Source organism: Brienomyrus brachyistius, chromosome 5 (genome assembly GCF_023856365.1).
Source record: "Brienomyrus brachyistius isolate T26 chromosome 5, BBRACH_0.4, whole genome shotgun sequence".
Classification (NCBI taxonomy): Eukaryota; Metazoa; Chordata; class Actinopteri; order Osteoglossiformes; family Mormyridae; genus Brienomyrus; species Brienomyrus brachyistius.
In genome coordinates this window covers 19,039,800-19,057,065 of record NC_064537.1, presented here as the reverse complement: position 1 = coordinate 19,057,065, position 17,266 = coordinate 19,039,800, and the positions used below count along the sequence as shown (strand labels likewise).

Sequence of the window (17,266 nt, the reverse complement as noted above, 5' to 3'; positions counted from 1 at the left end):
TTGTCTGCAGGTCTAACTGAATGCAAATAGTTGAGATACTGAAGTGGTTATTCCTGTCTGCGGTTTTTTAAAATGAAAATACATGCCTGACAATCACTGATTCTTATCGGGTTTTATGCTGACATGAAGTGCTACACACCACATATAACACCAGGCAACAGGTAAAGCTATATAACAGTGTGAAATCCGAGACATCGTACCAAATAATGAATACAGAAAATGTCATGCAGCCACTTCGAATGCAGTTTTGTGTGGACTAATCAACGTTTAACCTCTAGGCATGTTTTCAGAACTGATTGCCATACTGCGGCTTTTTCTAGCAAACTGATAACCTACATGATAGTGTACCTACTGTTGGTGAGTAGCGTGCATCAGATTACTGCCCATCCATATGATCCAAGAAAAATAAGTGCATTTCGGGACCTGGGCTCCAGCTGAGAGCTTAGTATAATGGTTTGAAGAGTAAATAAGAAGAAGCCCACGGATTCCTTCATGCTTTGGGGATGGCAGCTTTCCTTTTACTGGTACTAAAAATGTAAAAGAAATGGTTAGAAACTGTTTTTTGTGCTTTATTTTTATGATTAAACACTTTTGCTTTTGTTATGGTATTTAATCGCATTGAATTAGACATTTTGACCAAACTCCAGATTTAATATGGTAAGTGTAAGTTTTCTTAAAATTCCTTTATTGATTAATTTTTTATTTTGTGACTGTAAAGCATTGTTTCCGGTCTGCAAATGTAATCAAAGTGGCTATAGATTTTTGCTACTTGAAACCCTCCAAGGCGGTGGCATGGTGGTGCAGTGTGTAGTATTGTTGCCCCAAACTGTGTTGGCCACGGTTAATGGCTCCATCGGTGGAGTTTGCATGTTCACCCCGTGTTGCTGTCAGGTTTCCTCAGGGTACTTTGGTTTCCAGTCCAAAAACAGACTGAGGTTAATTGAAGTTACCTAATTGTGGGAGGCGAGATCAGTCATATATATGTGTGTGTGTGTGTGTGTGTGTGTGTGTTTATATATACATCCATCCATCCATCCATTTTCCAAACCGCTTATCCTACTGGGTCGCGGGGGGTCCGGAGCCTATCCCAGAAGCAATGGGCACGAGGCAGGGAACAACCCAGGATGGGGGGCCAGCCCATCGCAGGGCACACTCACACACCATTCACTCACACATGCACTCCTATGGGCAATTTAGTAACTACAATTAGCCTCTGCATGTCTTTGGACTGTGGGGGGAAATCGGAGGAAACCCCATGACGACATGAGGAGAACATGCAAACTCCTACACACATACACATATATTAATATTACATTGTAGGGGCATTTGGTCCCCGCAATGTGATAAGAACTTATGTTGATGCTGTGGGCACTAACTTTTTTGTGCAATCAAAAAACTAAAAATGCCAAAAGTATTGTATTTTGTTTGGTTACTTATGCTTAAGGTTAGACCTGAATGGGGTTTAAGGTCGTCATTGTTGAGATTAGGGTTATTCCCATGGAAATCGGCCCCCAGTGAATGGCATGTGTTTGCCCTGCAATGGGTCGGTACCCAATACTGGGTTGCTCCCTACCTTATGCCCAAGTACCAAATTTTGCCTTACTGTCTAATATATTCCAGACCTTCACACGCTCATTTTTACAAGATAGCTTCACATTGGGGTCGTCATAATGTTTTGGCTCATCAATGTATAATCTCTGAAGAAGGGCTGAAGCCAGATGAAGACAAAGTGATAGATGTGCTGCAAATGCCACCAATAGAAGACAAGAAAGCCCTCATGATTTCATGGGTATGATTCACTACATTGCCAAGTTAAAGTGCCCCTCTCTGAAAGCTGCTACAGAGTGACCCACAGTGGCACTAGGAAAATGAACAGGTAAAGAGCTTTTAAAGTTCTTTGACATGCAAAAACCAGTAACACTCTACTGTAGATGCCAGCACAAAGGGTATTGGAGCAGTCAAGCCCCAAGTTGGGAAACCTGCGGCTTACAGATCAATTGATACTTTATTGATCCTCATGGAAAAATTTTCTATACTCCTCCCCCACCTTCATCTCTGCAGGTTAGAGCAAGCTGACCACAAAGGGCAGCCAAACCACAGTGGGTAACCTGACCTTCCTCAGGGAGCCACAGATGTGGCAAGGCTGGGCTTGAACCAGCAACCTTCTGATCACAGGTACAAAAACTTGACAGACACTGCCCCCAATTTTGCCTATTAATTGTCAACGCACGTATTCCAAAATAGAGATGGTACTAATTCCTATAGTCTGTGGATGTTAGTTTTATCAGTGATAATATGGCAAAGAATCACAGGTTGAGAATGGTCACAAAGCCCTTGAAAGTATTTTCAAAAAGACACTGCAGAGCACGATGGCAGAGTAGTCAGGTTTCTGAGAGTCCCACAACTCTGACAAATGCTGTATGGGCATCTACTACACCTGCAGACAGTGTATTTCGGTCACGATTGAGGTATGGCTCTCTCCTTCGGTATCTGAGTCTCTCATTCACCAACTCAGCCATTTACTTGCTGTCTAAGGTTTAATTTCCAGGAAATCAAATGCACAGTTACAGCATGCCCTTACATGCATCACTGGCTCTCACTGGCCATTAGCAGCATTCACATCATATTTCTGAATAATGAAAAGAATTAATCTTTTCAGGGAAGTGAGTGTATAGTTCCTGTAAAGGACTCGTTCCCCATGAATAGTCCGTGAATGTCACAGCATTACAGGAGAGCCGTAACTGCAACGACATGCAACCGTCCACAGCTTTTCGCCAAAACGGATGTACGAAGCGAAATAAGTCAACAGGCACCGCAAAGCTTGTGTGCATAAGATGTTTTAAATCAACCCAGACGAAGGCCAAGTCGGGATGTGTCACCAAGTTCAAAGTGTTATCTGAAGAATTTAAAGGGCGACAGGTTAGCGAATGTGATACAAAATCTGGCCTGTCCCTCAAGTGTAAGGCAAACAAGTGCAGTTTTGCGACAAGTTAACTTTTTTTACTATTTGAGTTTAAAAAGCAAAATTAAGGGCAATGATAGCATAACTGTTTAAAGGGCCGTTTACCCCAAAACTGAAAAAATATATTTTAGAGGAGGTGGTGGCTTATTGGTTAGGGAAGCAGACTTATAATTGAAAGATTGCTGGTTTGAATCCCCAACCAGCAAGGCACCACTGAGGTACCCTGAGCAAGGTATCGCCCCCAAGCACTGCTCCCCGGGCGCTGAATTAGCTGCCCCCAGCTGTGTCATATTGTCACAAATGGGTTAAATGCAGAGGACACATTTCGTAGTTGTGGTGTGTCAACAATGACCACTGATCTCTTTTACAACTATAGGTAAGATGCCATCAGGGCCCTGCGATTTATTTATTTTGAGGCTTTGTACCACATCAGCCTCAGTTATACATATATTGGTCATAGACGATGCTGTATTTGCACTAAATGGTGGCAAGTTACTTCTGTTCTCTATTGTGAACACCCATGTAAAATAATCATTAAACATTTATTATATCAATTTCATTTTCAATTATAAGGTCCTTACTATCCTGTAAATTAGTGATTTCAGCTTTTGGAGCTCTTTTGGTGGTTTAAAATATTGGAAGAAACATTTAATGTCATCCTTAGCCTCCAATGCAGTCTTGCAATATTCCTCTAAGTGAGTCAAATGTTATTTTATAAATCAATCTGTACACATAGATACTCATGCTTTATTTTGAAATCGTTAGTTAATTTATATTTGTGGAAGAGAGTCCTTTTCCTCCTGACTTTATTCTTAACTTCATTAGTAAACCACCTTGGTTATAGTTTCCTAGATTTAGTTTTGCTGGAAACAGGTATGAAGTCCTCTTGCACTTGCAACAATGAGCTTTTAAAAAATTCCCATACCTCTTCAACCGTTTTGCTATTTAACTCCATCCAGTTTACAGTTTCTAGTTTCAGTCTCATAGTTTCAGTTTTCCTGATGTCTGATTGAAGGTATCTCTTTGCCTTTCGACTAGTGCTCTCTCCCTCAGGAAAGCGAAATGTGTTGAAAAGTGGTGCATTTCTCGAGACTTTGGACGCTCACTAGAGTCACCTGCTGGTCAAAAGAGCTTAGTGCAAGAAATGATGCAAAATGTAAGCCAGTGCAAGTCAGTAATGACAAGTTAATAAATGTCTGGTATTTACAATCCTAAATGTGTTTAGTTTTTGTTCAGTTTTGTTTTGAGTTACAGAATCAAGGATACAACAAGGTAACAAGGATGATGGGGCACTTGGTGGTGAGGTGGAGAGCGAGGAGTTGCTCTGAGTCACTGCTGCCTAGTTATCCCACATTATTCACAGGCTATTCGTCACTGAGAAGCCTACTCTGTGTTCTCTGGGCTCATCTGAGTCTTTTCCTTGCCAGGAGAATGTCGTCCTCCACCAGTGTGCCTGAGTCTGCCAGCTGTGCCTGCTGAAGGGCAGCGATATCCATATTCACTCTCTTGAGTTTGTCATTTATTATTGCTGTTTATCTGTTGTTGCTGATGTTTTGAAGGTTTTCAGAAAGGCTGGTCATCATTGTCCAGGCATTCCAGCTTCCCAGTTTTAGAGCTGGTCTATTACTTTCAGTTCTTTTGTTACCTGGTGCGATAATTACAGTATGCTGTTTTGATAATTATTAATCTCTGAGCACTAAATGAAGATAGCAAATTTGGTGGGACAGCACCTTACTTACTGAAGGCTCCCGACTTATTGTGGGTGATTGCTGTCCAGTGAGATCCCAGAATCTCTCCCACCGTCGGAAACAATCCTGCCACTCTGCTGTTTGCCAATCAGGCAGTAGCTTATAATAGATAGCAATAAGATAATCATTCTGCCTTTACTAATAGTGTGTCAGTTGACCTAGTGGGACTAGGCAGATGTACTACGATGTGACACATATAGAAAGTTCATGATTTGTGTTGAGAAACAAAAGGTTGTTGCACATTGCTGGGACTAAGATGACCCAATTTTTAATAAATACTTTCAGCCACCTTTGAAAAAGCAGGGAGTAAAAGAGGATACAGAAAAACCTTAAAGCAAGCACATACAAACAGGGGTCACAGCTTTTATGCCTAGTCCAGCACTGCAACAGATCCACAGATCTTGCCCACTTAAAAACTGCTGGACCTCAAGTGTGGCATCAGTAGTATAAAGCGACCAAATAATCCATGTCAAGGAGGATACTTTGAGCTAGAACAGGATTTGTAAAGTACTATTTTAATTAAAAGTACCTGGATTTCACTAGATCAAAACAGGTTTGGCCCAGTCTCGCCTAGACATTGTGTCTGCGTCTCTCTCTCCCTCCCTGTCGCAGAGCGTAAGGTATGAGAAGCATGACTCTGGGTTACCTGAGGTTGCCGATCCCGTTTTGTAGCTGTGTGCATTCTGGCTAAACAGGAGCAAACTGTATTGCATGCATGTGTCCAGCAATAGACGGGCATCCAGTCCAGGGTCTCCCCTGCTCTTTGCCCTGCTCTTCCTGGCTTGGGATTCCAAGCTGACCACAACCCTGTATTGGATCAGCAATTAGGATGGATGGAGAAAGGATGGATGTATAGTACACGTAGGTAGCAGGAGCAGTGGGTATAATAAATGTGAAATAACTGGGAGAAAAAAGATAGAGACCCAACAGCTACGCTCTAGCTCTGGTGTCTGACTCCAAAGCTGCAGTGGTTTCTTGGTGCTCCTGTCTGTGCTAACTTTGTGCGTCAAAACATGTTTGTTTCAGCTTTTTACAGAATTGCCTTTACTCACACCGAACTGAGCATTAATGAATCAAGTCCACGTAAATTATCTCCAGTTTTTATTTATGAAGTAGTGAATTTAATGTGCAAGTTTCCACCGAATGAGACCAAGAACAATGACCAAACACAGCAATCAGGCACAGAGGACGGGCGGGTCCAGTGGTTCACTGGAGACGCGAAGGCATCGGTGCTTCTCTCCCTGAAATTTGCCTCTCGAATGTCTGCTCTTTCCAACAATATGAATGAACTTTCGCTTCTCATCTGAACTAATAAGACGTATTTCAGCTTTTTGCTTTCCCGAAACGTAGCTTAATTCATCTATTCCGGAAAACGTTGTTCAGATGTGTGGTTACCAGCCATTCAGAGCAGATCGGAAGAATGCTCTGTGTGGTAAATCACTCAGCGGCGGCGTGTGCATGTTTACAAACAACAACTGATGCATTGACACATCCGCAGTTTCTACACACTTCATCCATGGATTTAGAGGCACTTTTGGCAAACAAATTCCCCAGCACTGTGCATTATGGGGGATTTAATCATCGCCGTATGAAACATGACCTGCAAAAATAGCACCAACTGATAAGCTGCCCTACACCTCTGGACAGAACTCTGGAGCACTTCAACACCTACATTAAATGTGCGTTCCACCACTTTCCCTATGCTCCCCTTGGCAACTCCGACCATGCCCTGATTACGCTCGTGTCCACCCATAAAAGAAAACTGGAACAGTATAAACTTAGAAAGACCATTTGTAGACAGTAAACCCCTGCAGCTGTTTTCAGTTATGTGTTTTTCACTATTCTAACTACCTTCTTTGCAGTACAGTATCGGTGTTTGTTATTATTCAAGGTACAGTATGCAATGCCTCTTGCTTCCTCCCTAATGTGGTCTAACGAGCCACACCTGTTACGCTTTTGCCTTACCTCTCATTAATGGTGTGCGATACTACAAGATTTGGTATCGATGCGATACCAAGTAAATACAGGGCCAGTATCGCCGATACCGATACTTTTCAATAATTAAGGTGGATGCATCACCAAATGGCTAAAGCTGAATTAATATTCATTACCTTTAAGTGTTTTTGTGATTTTTTTTAATTAGTTAAAACCTAGAACAGAATTTTGGCAAAGATTGTAAGTAAATAAATATTCTATTATAAGACACAATATCACAAAATGTCTTTTTTTTAAATAAAATGTACAAAATTGGAGGCTCAGCTTTGAAAAAAATAAAATAGTGAAAACAAGCTCAAAGAAATGTGTGCAAGTGAGCCTGTTTGCTTGCCTGGTGCCGCCGAGTCACGTGACGGTACAACATCAAAACACAAGACAGAGGAGGAGCAAAGCCTGCTCCGCGCTGTGGCAGCCGGGGCCGGCAACTGAGAGCAGCAGCACATCCACGAGAGAAATTAAAGTATTGATCTCATTAAACTGGTATTGATCAATATCAATACCAACATTATTATCGATATTATCGATCCACCCACCACTACCTCATTCTTGCCGAATTCACTCCAGCTGCCTCTCATTTTGCTCCCTTGTTAGTCTTTGTGTAAAAGTGCTTCCCACGTTTGGCAATAACGTCAATCCTGTCTGTGGCCTGTCCTGCTAGCTGTCTTCTGTATTCTCAGTTTTGATCTGCTGTGATCTTGGTCCTTTCTGATAGGTCTTAAGTTTAAATAAACCTTGTTTGTTTGTTCCATCTTCTTCTCCTGTGTCCTTTGTCCCGCAGTGTGTGACATGATAAACATTTTGTCATCAACATCAAAGAATAGCTATTGTGATATTTCTGAACATCAACCAGTGTTTAGTATTAGGTAAGTAACAATTTCCAACCACATTGCCACAGTGTCTTGATCAGAGCAAAACTGACCTAATAGTGAATGTCACAAATAGTCACATTATGGGGATTATTGTAGAACGGCCTCTAAATTCATCCCAAACTGCTTCAGATTTTAACAATATTTTACCTACATGAGGTAGAACATAGTCAGACTTGTGGAGGCAGGTTCTGATCAAGTGGAATTTTCATCATAGTTTTGTGGACCATGTCGGGTTTTGTAAATAAGAGTAGCACTTCTCTTGCGTTTTCATCTTGACTCTTGGTAGTTGCGCGATAGTGCCATCTGGTGGTACATGGTAAAAGACAACCAGAAACCAAATTTAAAGAGAGAAGTTAACCTGAACAACTTTGATTTGGGTGGAAATTTTCTTAAAAAAAACGTGGAACTATGACGTACCAATGTGACTTACAGCATTCATTATAAATAACTGGTTTTAATGTAATAAGCTCATCCCAGAAGCACTGGATGGAAAGCAATGACCACCCAGGAGTGGACCCCAGACAACTTAAAATCACAAAGAGGTTTCAAGCCAATTTTCAGACCATGAACAAGTCACACTTAAAAGAATCACCTCCTGAGATCAATAAAATACCTGGCTTGGTACTTTTTGTAAAAACAATTTGTATTGTTTCATACTTACAAATAAACTACTATACTGCGTCCGAGTTTGGACCTATTATTTTTTGATACTGTTCTTTCAGTGCTTTTGCATAGTTTTAGTTTCTTTATGATGTTTACCTTTGCTGTGGTTTATGCAGAAGGACTTCAAAGGAATACAAAGTTCCTACAAAACAGTCGTTTATTCTGTGACCAAGTACAAAAATGCAAACCTTCGTCGGTAATCCTTGCAGATATACACACAAAGCCACGCTGACTACTTCCATCAGTCACGGCATGCTCTGCATCCGAGCAAATGCACTCTAGATGCTCACCTGCCAGGGTTCACTAGGGCCATCTATGTTTTTACTGTTTTGGGAGAAAATTGTTCAAATTCTCTCTCAAACTTGCTTGTTCTATCAAATCCCATGGACACCCTGCACCCCCCAAAACTGATACCTGATGCTGCTAGTGATATCACATAAGTTATGACATGGCAACAAGGAAGCCAGCCGTAGGACCTAATCATGAAGTCAGGGCCTGGAACTAGTTGTTTGACTTGAAACAGTGGGCCCTCAAAATTGGCAACCGTTTCAAACAAGCATGGATTCTGCTACAGTAAAGGCTGCCCACAATGTTTTCACAGAACTACCTTCACTTTAAATGCTGAGGAAGCAAGTGTGTTTCTGTGTATGTGTGTTTAACAATGTTGCATTTAGACAGTTGACAAATTTGATAACAGGCCAGTTATTGGATTAATGTGGTGAAGGCAGACTAATTTGTATATCACTGATGGCTGTGATGGGGGGTGCACACCCCTTCCTAGTTCCATCTTGACCACAGGTTCCATCCGAACACCCCCGCTCTCACAGTTCCTCATGTCTGGACCTTTCTGCATCCTCCTGCGCTTTCAGCTTCAGTTCATCCGCGATGATCTTGCCGTCCCGGTTACGGTCCTGATTATGGAACATGTCCCTGATGACCTCGTCAGGGTCCTGACCAGGCCGGAGGCGACCTTTACCCTCTGCCACCAGGTCCTTAATGAATGCTGAGAACTAGTATGAAAGACAGGATGGATTCCCATTGACATGGCCAAAATGCATACCTTTAAAAAATAACCATGGTGTAAATGGCACGTTTGGTCAAAGGAAAGTGTTCCTCACAATACCTCACTGTCTGCAGGGATTCAACATAATCAGCTGCTCTCAGGATTTCCTGGCTTGTGGTGTCTGACTGCATATGGATCCCATAAGGAGCAGAGTCTCCACCCACTCTGATACTCAATCCTATCCTGGTACAATCCTATCCTGGTCCAGTGTTCAAATGGCAGCAACCCTAACTGGTTAGACTGTTGGTTTATGAGGCTACGAACCTCTTCCAGGGGCACCACGTCGTCTTTGTTCACGTCCAAAGCCTGGAAGAGGTCTGCTGGGCTTTCCACGAGCCACACGAACAGGAAGCCCGGTGGCACACCCTTCTGGAGAGTCAACAGTTCCACCTCAAAGTGCAGCACTGCGCTGCCCGGGACGATACCCGCTGCCAAGACACCAGAGGAAAAAGGCGGATCACCTGGAATTGTGACTAATTAACTGAAGGTGAAATACATTCTATTATCTGATTTCTCCTCTTAAATCACGTGACATCCTGTGATTTTTGGCCTAAATCTGTTTCTTGGACGCACAACCATAGAAAGAGGGTATGTGCTACAGTCAGACATACATGCTTTCTGAAAATTTAGGTTAAACAGCCTTACCCCAGTCTTAAAGCCACACAATATATAACCACAGCAAGCAGATAAAAGCTAGCTAGATGTTTGCTGAAGCGTGCATGATTTACCTCCTTTCTCTCCATGGCCCAGGTGGGGCGGCACAATAACCACCCTCTTCTCACCCACACACATCCCCCGTAACCCCTGATCCAGGCCATCGATCACCTTGTTGGCCCCCAGGAGGGTTTCCTGTGGTTTTTCGTAGTCCCTTCTGGGTAGAAATCAGGGTCAGACATTCGAGGGCAGGCATTCCATTCAAAATGAAGGGGTTTCTACTCCCTGATCAGCAGTCAGTTGGGCAGTCACATTGTTTAAATTCGCTCTACTCCAGTGTGTGCTTGGGCATTGACTCTGTACGCCTTGCCTGAAATGTCTCCTATGTGGCATTTGAGAAGGAATTCTTCAGAGACCGTATTGCCCAGTAGCGGGAATGTAGCCAGTACCATGACCTAATGTAGCCGACGCTGTGCGTGGGTGGGGTGCTCACGAAGAGAAGAGAAGCATGCCATCCAGCAGGGAGCAGTTGTAGTGGTACTGGATCAAGTCATCGGAGTCACTGGTCAGGTTGCACTCTACAGGCTTGTGAGTGACCTGGATCTCTACTGTATCCTTGGGGTTGTGGAAATCAATGACATGGATGTCAAAGACCAACGTTGCGTGTCTGGGGATGTCCTCACCTGATGTTTGGGTGGACACAGGGACAAAGTCAGCCGCGTAGGCATTATGTAGCAGTGTTTCAGGAGATTTCTGTACCAAGTCATGGAAGACTGTAGATCGTCTAGCACTGGAAACCAGTCACCTAACATATAAACAGTATGTGTTGTTAAGTTCATCGAACTTCACCAATGACATACAGCACAATAAAGGTGTTTGTATAGATGGAAACACACCAATCATATGAAACACTTCTGCAAGCTATTCAAAGTGTGTGTGATTGGGGCCACGGACTGACCAGCTCCGTTCTCCCCATAGGCCAGGTGTGGAGGTATGGTGACACGCCTCATCTCTCCTACACACACTCCTAGAAGGGCCTTTTCCATGCCTGGGATCACATAGCCCAAGCCGATGTAGGTATTGTACGTACTGTTCCTCAGGTAACTGTGGCAAATGCAGAAAGGATTTAGTTGATCAAACCAATCATATTGATACAGCAACCCTGCAGTAATAGGTAGAAAGATTTTCATGTATTTTTGGCCCACACCATGTGTTCTATGAGGTTTTAGTGAGGCACAGTCATAGGTCAAGTGGAAACACTCCCCTCCCCCCACCATCTTACCTCGCGTCGAACACTGTGCCATCCAGGAAAGTCCCATTGTAGTGGTAGCGCATGAAGTCCCCAGCTACGGACCTCCGTGTGCAGGGGTCTGGTATCACCTGGCTGTCCACGATGATGTCATCCTTGGGGTTGTGCATATCCACCAGCAGTACATCGAATGTCAGACTGGCATGGGGAGGGATCACGGTGCCTGAAGTGGGGAAACAGTCACGTGGCAATTTCTTGACCACTGCTACAAGTGAGATTAAAAATATCAAGCAAAATGTAAGAATAAGTAGAAATGTACCATGCATGAGGATTACAGACACATGTGTCTGACATGATGGTCACCTACATCAACCACAGTTGGGTAATTCAGGTCCACAGAAAAAAATTCCAGACTGGGATTTTGTTTCAACCAACCAGTTGAATACTCTGACTGTGACTCTTTACGCTCAACTGATTGATTGAAACAGTCCAGTCTGGACTTTTGCTCTCTGGACCTGAATTACCCAACTGTGATATCAAGTACGTGTGTATTTGCGGACTTCTTGTATTTCTATCATTTTTCAGCATTTACATACTTTTATAAATGTTTAATTTATCTGAACTCTACGATGAAGCATTTAAAGGTCCTGCCTGTGGAAGATGCTTTAGTTACCATATCCAGTATCTCCATAAGCCAGGAACGGAGGAATGATGATGTTCCTTTTCTCGCCCACACACATGCCCAGAAGCCCCTCCTCCATGCCTTGGATCAGCCATGTCTTCCCAACATAGGTGTTGTAGGTCTGCTTCCTGTTATAGCTGCAGTAGGCACCCAAAAGTCAGACAACCAGTTAACCTCCATCCCCACCCACCCCTCCCCTCCCCTCCGCTAGGCAGGATTCCAAGATTAAAAAGGTCACCTTGAGTCAAAGGGCGTGCCATCCAGCAGAGTCCCATTGTAGTGATAGCGGACGAAGTCGGAGCTCTGCACAGTGCGGTTGCAGTGTTCGGGTTTGTAGAGAACATGCGTTTGCACCTTGTCCTTAGTGTTCCAGATATCCAGCAGGAGCACATCAAACACAAGAGTTGTGTCCGGAGGAACCACTTTGCCTAGGGAAGATTGGCATTGCCACCAGCAAACGATGCCACTTTGAGATTCCACTGAAGCAAATGCTGCTTCCCTATTCGCTAGCTGGCCATGAAAGGCTCCATGAATCAGTTATTCGCTATTTATATTGAACAAACTACTAATTCAAAAAGAGCAAGATATCCTGCCTACCCTGCTGCCTGTAATACTCCTACTATCGGTGACATCCTGCTTGCCCTCGTGCCTGTGATTTACACCTGGGCTTAAACAGGGGCGTTTATATCAAGACTTCGTTAATCTGACTTCCTCTGCCAACCCCCGGAGGACGGGCTCCCCCGGTGAGTCTGGATCTTCCCAGGCTTTCTTCCTCTAAAAGAGTTTCTCTTGCCACTGTTGCCTCTGGCTTGCTCACCCCCCCCTTGCTTCTTGCTGTAATAATGTAAAGTGCTTTGATAAAATGTAAAACTATGAAAATATACCAACAGAACTGAATTGAAACTGGAAAATCACACAGGGACCCTATATAAGCGTGCCACCGCTGACGCCCCAAAGTTTCCCGAATATCACGTGACTTTACAGTACAGCACCAAATGCTAAGAAACATGATGTTTGGTACCTGCTCCCTGGCTGCCGTACGCCAGGTGTGGAGGCACGGTGATCCTTCTGCGCTCATTGATGCACATGCCCTGGATTCCACGGTCCATGCCGGCGATTAGCCGACCCAGGCCGATCTGGCCACTGAAAGGGCTGCCCCGGTCATAGCTGACATGGCACGTGACAGGGTATGGTCAGACGATGACGTGTTACTACAGAGTGCTATAGTGCGATATTTTAAACTTACACTAGATCCATAAGGAGAAAAATCAATCAACCATAAAATGTCAAGACAAAATATAAGTACATGGCATCAGGGCTAAAATAATCAGAGCTGGGCATACAATTCTCCGGGCTATAGACCCGACAACTTCCATTTGGCGCCCAAAAGTTAGTAATCTGTAGAAATTCATTGTATTGTTAAGTTTATTAAAGCATGCCACATACTACTGTTTTTGGCAAATCATGGAAGCAATTTATAAGCACTGAAGTGGTGGCGAAGAAAGGAACAGCTCAGCAGCCACAAAACCCTTTTAAGAGAGGAGATCTTATGGATAAACAAGGTAAAGCACCAATTGAAAAAGAGGGTGGTGGCATGGAGGTGCTTTTTGCAATCTGAAGTCCAAGACGTTCATGCGATATGACGAATTTATTAAAATAAGAAACATGCATTTCTTGCTTTGGTAGGTTACTGGGAACACAAAAGAGTTTAATTTTGTGCTGAAGACAAGAGTGTTGGAGAGTTTGATATTGACATGCTTTTAAATGCTTTTCAGAACAAGAAAGCAATCCTGTCTTTATTATTATTAGATACTACAATTTGTTTTGTTCAACGTCAATAAAAATGTCAAGGGCCATTAACAACCTAAAGTGGATGAAGATCTTTGTAGGCTACAGAAAGGTACTCGCTATAGGTATACAGATAATACACACACTATGGGCAATTCGGTAACGCCAAGCAGTATCACTGTGTTTTTGGACTGTGGGGGGAAACAGGGGTGCCTGGAGGAAACCGCAGGCCGACAGGGGGAGGACATGGTGGAGACTCTAACCGGGGTCCCAGAGGCAGGAGGCCACCACGCTAAGCGCAGCACCGCCGTACCACTCCGAAGCAGAGCTTCAATAATTAAATTTGAAATTAGTGCTGCAACGATTACATAGTTAAAAACCCAGGCCAAACTATTTTCCTACCTTAACGCATCTTCTTGGTTATAAACCCGACATATTTAAAATACAATAACGACAATAATGTAATAAGCGGCTTCCAAGCTAAGCTGAAAATAAGCTGAAAAACTCCTTATCATGCAAGGAGTTATCTTCAGCATTTAAGTCGATGCGTTCTCGGCGGGAGGAAAAAAAACTGTTATGGGAAACAAACTAATACTTTTATGGAAACCATTTGAATCTCTACTGAAAATACAAGCATATTAGACACCTTGTTGCGGCCGCGAAGACAGTTAATAAAGCAGCATAAAGCATCTATGCCGGTGATGTTAAGCGACTTGACACGTCCACAGAAATTCAGTGCACGAAACTGCGAAAGGCGGCGCATCTAGCAAAGGTCCAGAAACTACGTGTCAACCATTCTTTAATTCAAAAGAAGCATGCACAAGTTACCCGCTGCCAAGTGTAAAAGCAGTCTCCTTAGTTTGTGTAACTAGGTTATTTTAAACTTTACCTCGAATCAAACTGCTTGCCGTCCGTGAACGTGCCGTTGTAATGATAGCGAACGTGATCTCCATTTTCTACTTCTCTAGCGCAAGTTTTGGGAACAGAATAGCGATCAACAGTCACGTCCTCCAAAGGGCTGGGATTACACCGCACATACAGTGCTGTTAGGTAAAATATCCAAACAATCGCAGTCATTTTCAATACTTTTGCACTTTCCGCAGCTCTGGAATAACGCGTCTACACTTAAGATGTAAATTGGCTGCGTCGCCACCGCAGCCTTCCCCACTATTTCTAAGCTGGAGAGAAGTGTGCTGGCCCTGCCCAACTCAAGCAAGGAGGGGTTACCTCCCCTAGAACCCTCCTCCCTGTAAAAACATCTTTAAAGTCGGGGTTAGGGAGCAGCACCAAGGCCAATGTTGACAGACACTGTCATCAAAATTATTATTATTATTATTATTATTACCGCTTTTATAGAAATGCACAGCTTTTTAACAGTCTTGCCACATATACGTAGGTTGACGATCCCTGCTCAAGCCGTCAAGGGGAGGTGGATAAGCGGTTCATGAAACGTAGTTCCTAAGATTTTAAGATGGATCTCTTTCTCTTGCGAATATTGAATACAATTTACGAAGTACTGGCCTGCATCGTTAAAGAGGAAACTACTTTGCACGTCGTTTTTGCCTGATTTTGTTTTATTTTTTATTACGGTGTGGTATTTTAAACTGAATTATTATTCTGAGGCAGTTTAATTCATTCATGGGGATTTCCCCCTCACCACCACCAGAATGGGGATAATATATACATCTAGGTGGCTTTAATAGCTCCTTAGATATTGTTATAACACATAATCTAAGAGCAACAGAAAAATAACTGGTAATCCTTCCCGGGTGTGTTTGAGGTAGACTCGTTACACTTTGGGTAGGCTAATGAGTAATACTTCAAGAAGGAGCTGAATGTTTTATGCTGGAAGAGAAACTTCTTAATTGAGCTGTGTAATAAAAATTAAGGTGAATCCTGACCTCTGTTGTGTATAGAGAAGAGTTTATGGGTGTGATAAGTAATTTCAGTATATCCAGCACAAATTGTGATTGTGTAAACTGTGTAAACTTGCTAACACATATAGAGTTCCCTGTTACCTGGATTGCAGTCAATCACTTGTGAAACACGAAGGCTCTGCTGGGTGGCAGCAGGGGGGGGGGGGGGACCAGCACCATGCAGGCTGTGGTATCTTCACCGTCAGCCTCGGGAATAGTAAATAGGGCATGACTGCCCCAAACATGGGGGTGGGACGGTTTTTTTTTACAGGCCATAATGTCCATGGTAGGAAAAAGGACAAGGAGGAAGGGGAGGGGATCTGGGTGTGCATGTGTGTGCTTTTCTGCAGGTGATTGGTCGGGGATCACAGCCCTGATGGGACTGACAGACTGACCCCTCCTGCCTGCCTGCCTGCCTGCCTGCCTGCAAGGGCACTACTACAGGATGACTGCTCCGAATGGACTGTCACCATGTGACAGATCCATTGTTACATAAGATTCCCCATGATCATCGAAAATTAGGTTTGCACAATTATCTATTTATTGCCATCTACCGCAATCTTGCATTTTCTCACACTTCTGCTGCTATAATACAGCATCTGTCATAATACCGTATTCATTCAAACTGGTACTGTTACTGCTGTTGTGAACTGCAGTGTATGTTGTCTTGTCCTGTGATTTTGTATTGTTGCTCTTATATTTGTCTTGCTCGCTCTCTCTCTCTCCGCTCTGCATGCACTCCTTAGAGTTCTGTCCTGCCTGCACTTGTGTCGTCTTGTGTTGTTTCTGCTTTTGTTCTCTGTGCTGCATCGTGGTCCTAGAGGAGCAGTGTTTTGTTTACGCCGTATGTATGGCTGAAATGACAGTAAGCCTACGTGACTTGACTTAATCTCAGCCCTTCAGGGGCATTGGTCTGCATCTTCTCTCCTGAGTGCCCAATGCCTGATTTCCTCTAGTATTCATGGTGGGGGAGTGAGTGCTAAGATCTCGGGAAAGGCCAAGACCAAGAAGAAAAAGTTGGTTTACAGGAGTAAATTTGGAACATCCTGAAATGAAGTATTTTGGAATAATGTGACAGACAAAAGTAACCTGTGATCCTCGCTGGCAGACACACTCTAAACCACGAGTCTCTGTTTAATTATCTCTGGTTGATTCATTTATGCTGGCGACTGCATGATAGTGCAGTGGTTTGCAATTTTGCCTCTCACCTCTGGCGCTGGGCTTTGGGTCTCTGCCTCAGCTCTGCATATGAGGTGTTTGCATACTTTCTCTGTCTTCGCATGGGGTCTCCTCTGTGCAGGGGTTGGTTACTGAACAGGCTTGCCTAGGCTGCAGGCTAGGGGCCCAGAGTGATCGGGGGGCCCTATTGGCCATCTAGTTAATAATTTTATATTTAATAATATTTCTAGTTAAAAATGCTATTTTAGCATGATCCTTTATTGGTTGCTTATTTGTTTGTGAATTGGATATTGATTAAAATGTCAAGACCGATTCTGAATGTATCTCTTTTTTGGCCCTGCTTTTCATACTGTTTTGCATTTTCTTGCATGCATATGCATAGTCTGTTTCTTATGTATAATGGATTTTACTAACCAGATTAATTTCTGCCAAGAAAGTGTGGAGGAAAGTATTTTCATAGTAAGAAGTTGTTTTATATGCTTTTGTAATTTGCTCTCT

At 43.3% G+C, this 17,266-nt stretch overlaps 1 protein-coding gene across 2 annotated transcripts; it reads right to left on the bottom strand.

Moving 5' to 3' along the window:
- Positions 1-8,376: 8,376 nt before the first annotated feature.
- On the bottom strand, positions 8,377-14,858 carry fkbp10b (FKBP prolyl isomerase 10b). Of its 2 annotated transcripts, none has more exons than XM_049014833.1 (10): positions 14,563-14,858; positions 12,907-13,052; positions 12,124-12,313; positions 11,877-12,022; positions 11,237-11,426; positions 10,913-11,058; positions 10,448-10,637; positions 10,029-10,171; positions 9,565-9,728; positions 8,377-9,247 (listed from the first exon to the last, which is right to left on the bottom strand). In XM_049014833.1, exons 1-10 carry the CDS (start codon positions 14,748-14,750, stop codon positions 9,059-9,061), a joined length of 1,692 nt encoding a protein of 563 aa, XP_048870790.1. In that variant the 5' UTR covers positions 14,751-14,858; the 3' UTR covers positions 8,377-9,058. The 2 variants fall into 2 exon arrangements, with proteins under 2 accessions (XP_048870790.1, XP_048870791.1); XM_049014834.1 differs by having other exon boundaries at positions 10,029-10,168.
- Positions 14,859-17,266: the final 2,408 nt, after the last annotated feature.

What these genes read in the sequence shown, in the direction of transcription:
- fkbp10b (XM_049014833.1), bottom strand. Translation starts at nt 14,750, where the DNA reads ATGACTGCGATTGTTTGGATATTTTACCTAACAGCACTGTATGTGCGG. An exon ending in GTACGGCAGCCAGGGAGCAG is followed by an intron (nt 12,314 to 12,906) that starts GTACCAAACATC and finishes AATCTTCCCTAG; the next exon opens with GCAAAGTGGTTCCTCCGGAC. An exon ending in GGCACAGTGTTCGACGCGAG is followed by an intron (nt 11,059 to 11,236) that starts GTAAGATGGTGG and finishes CATTTGCCACAG; the next exon opens with TTACCTGAGGAACAGTACGT.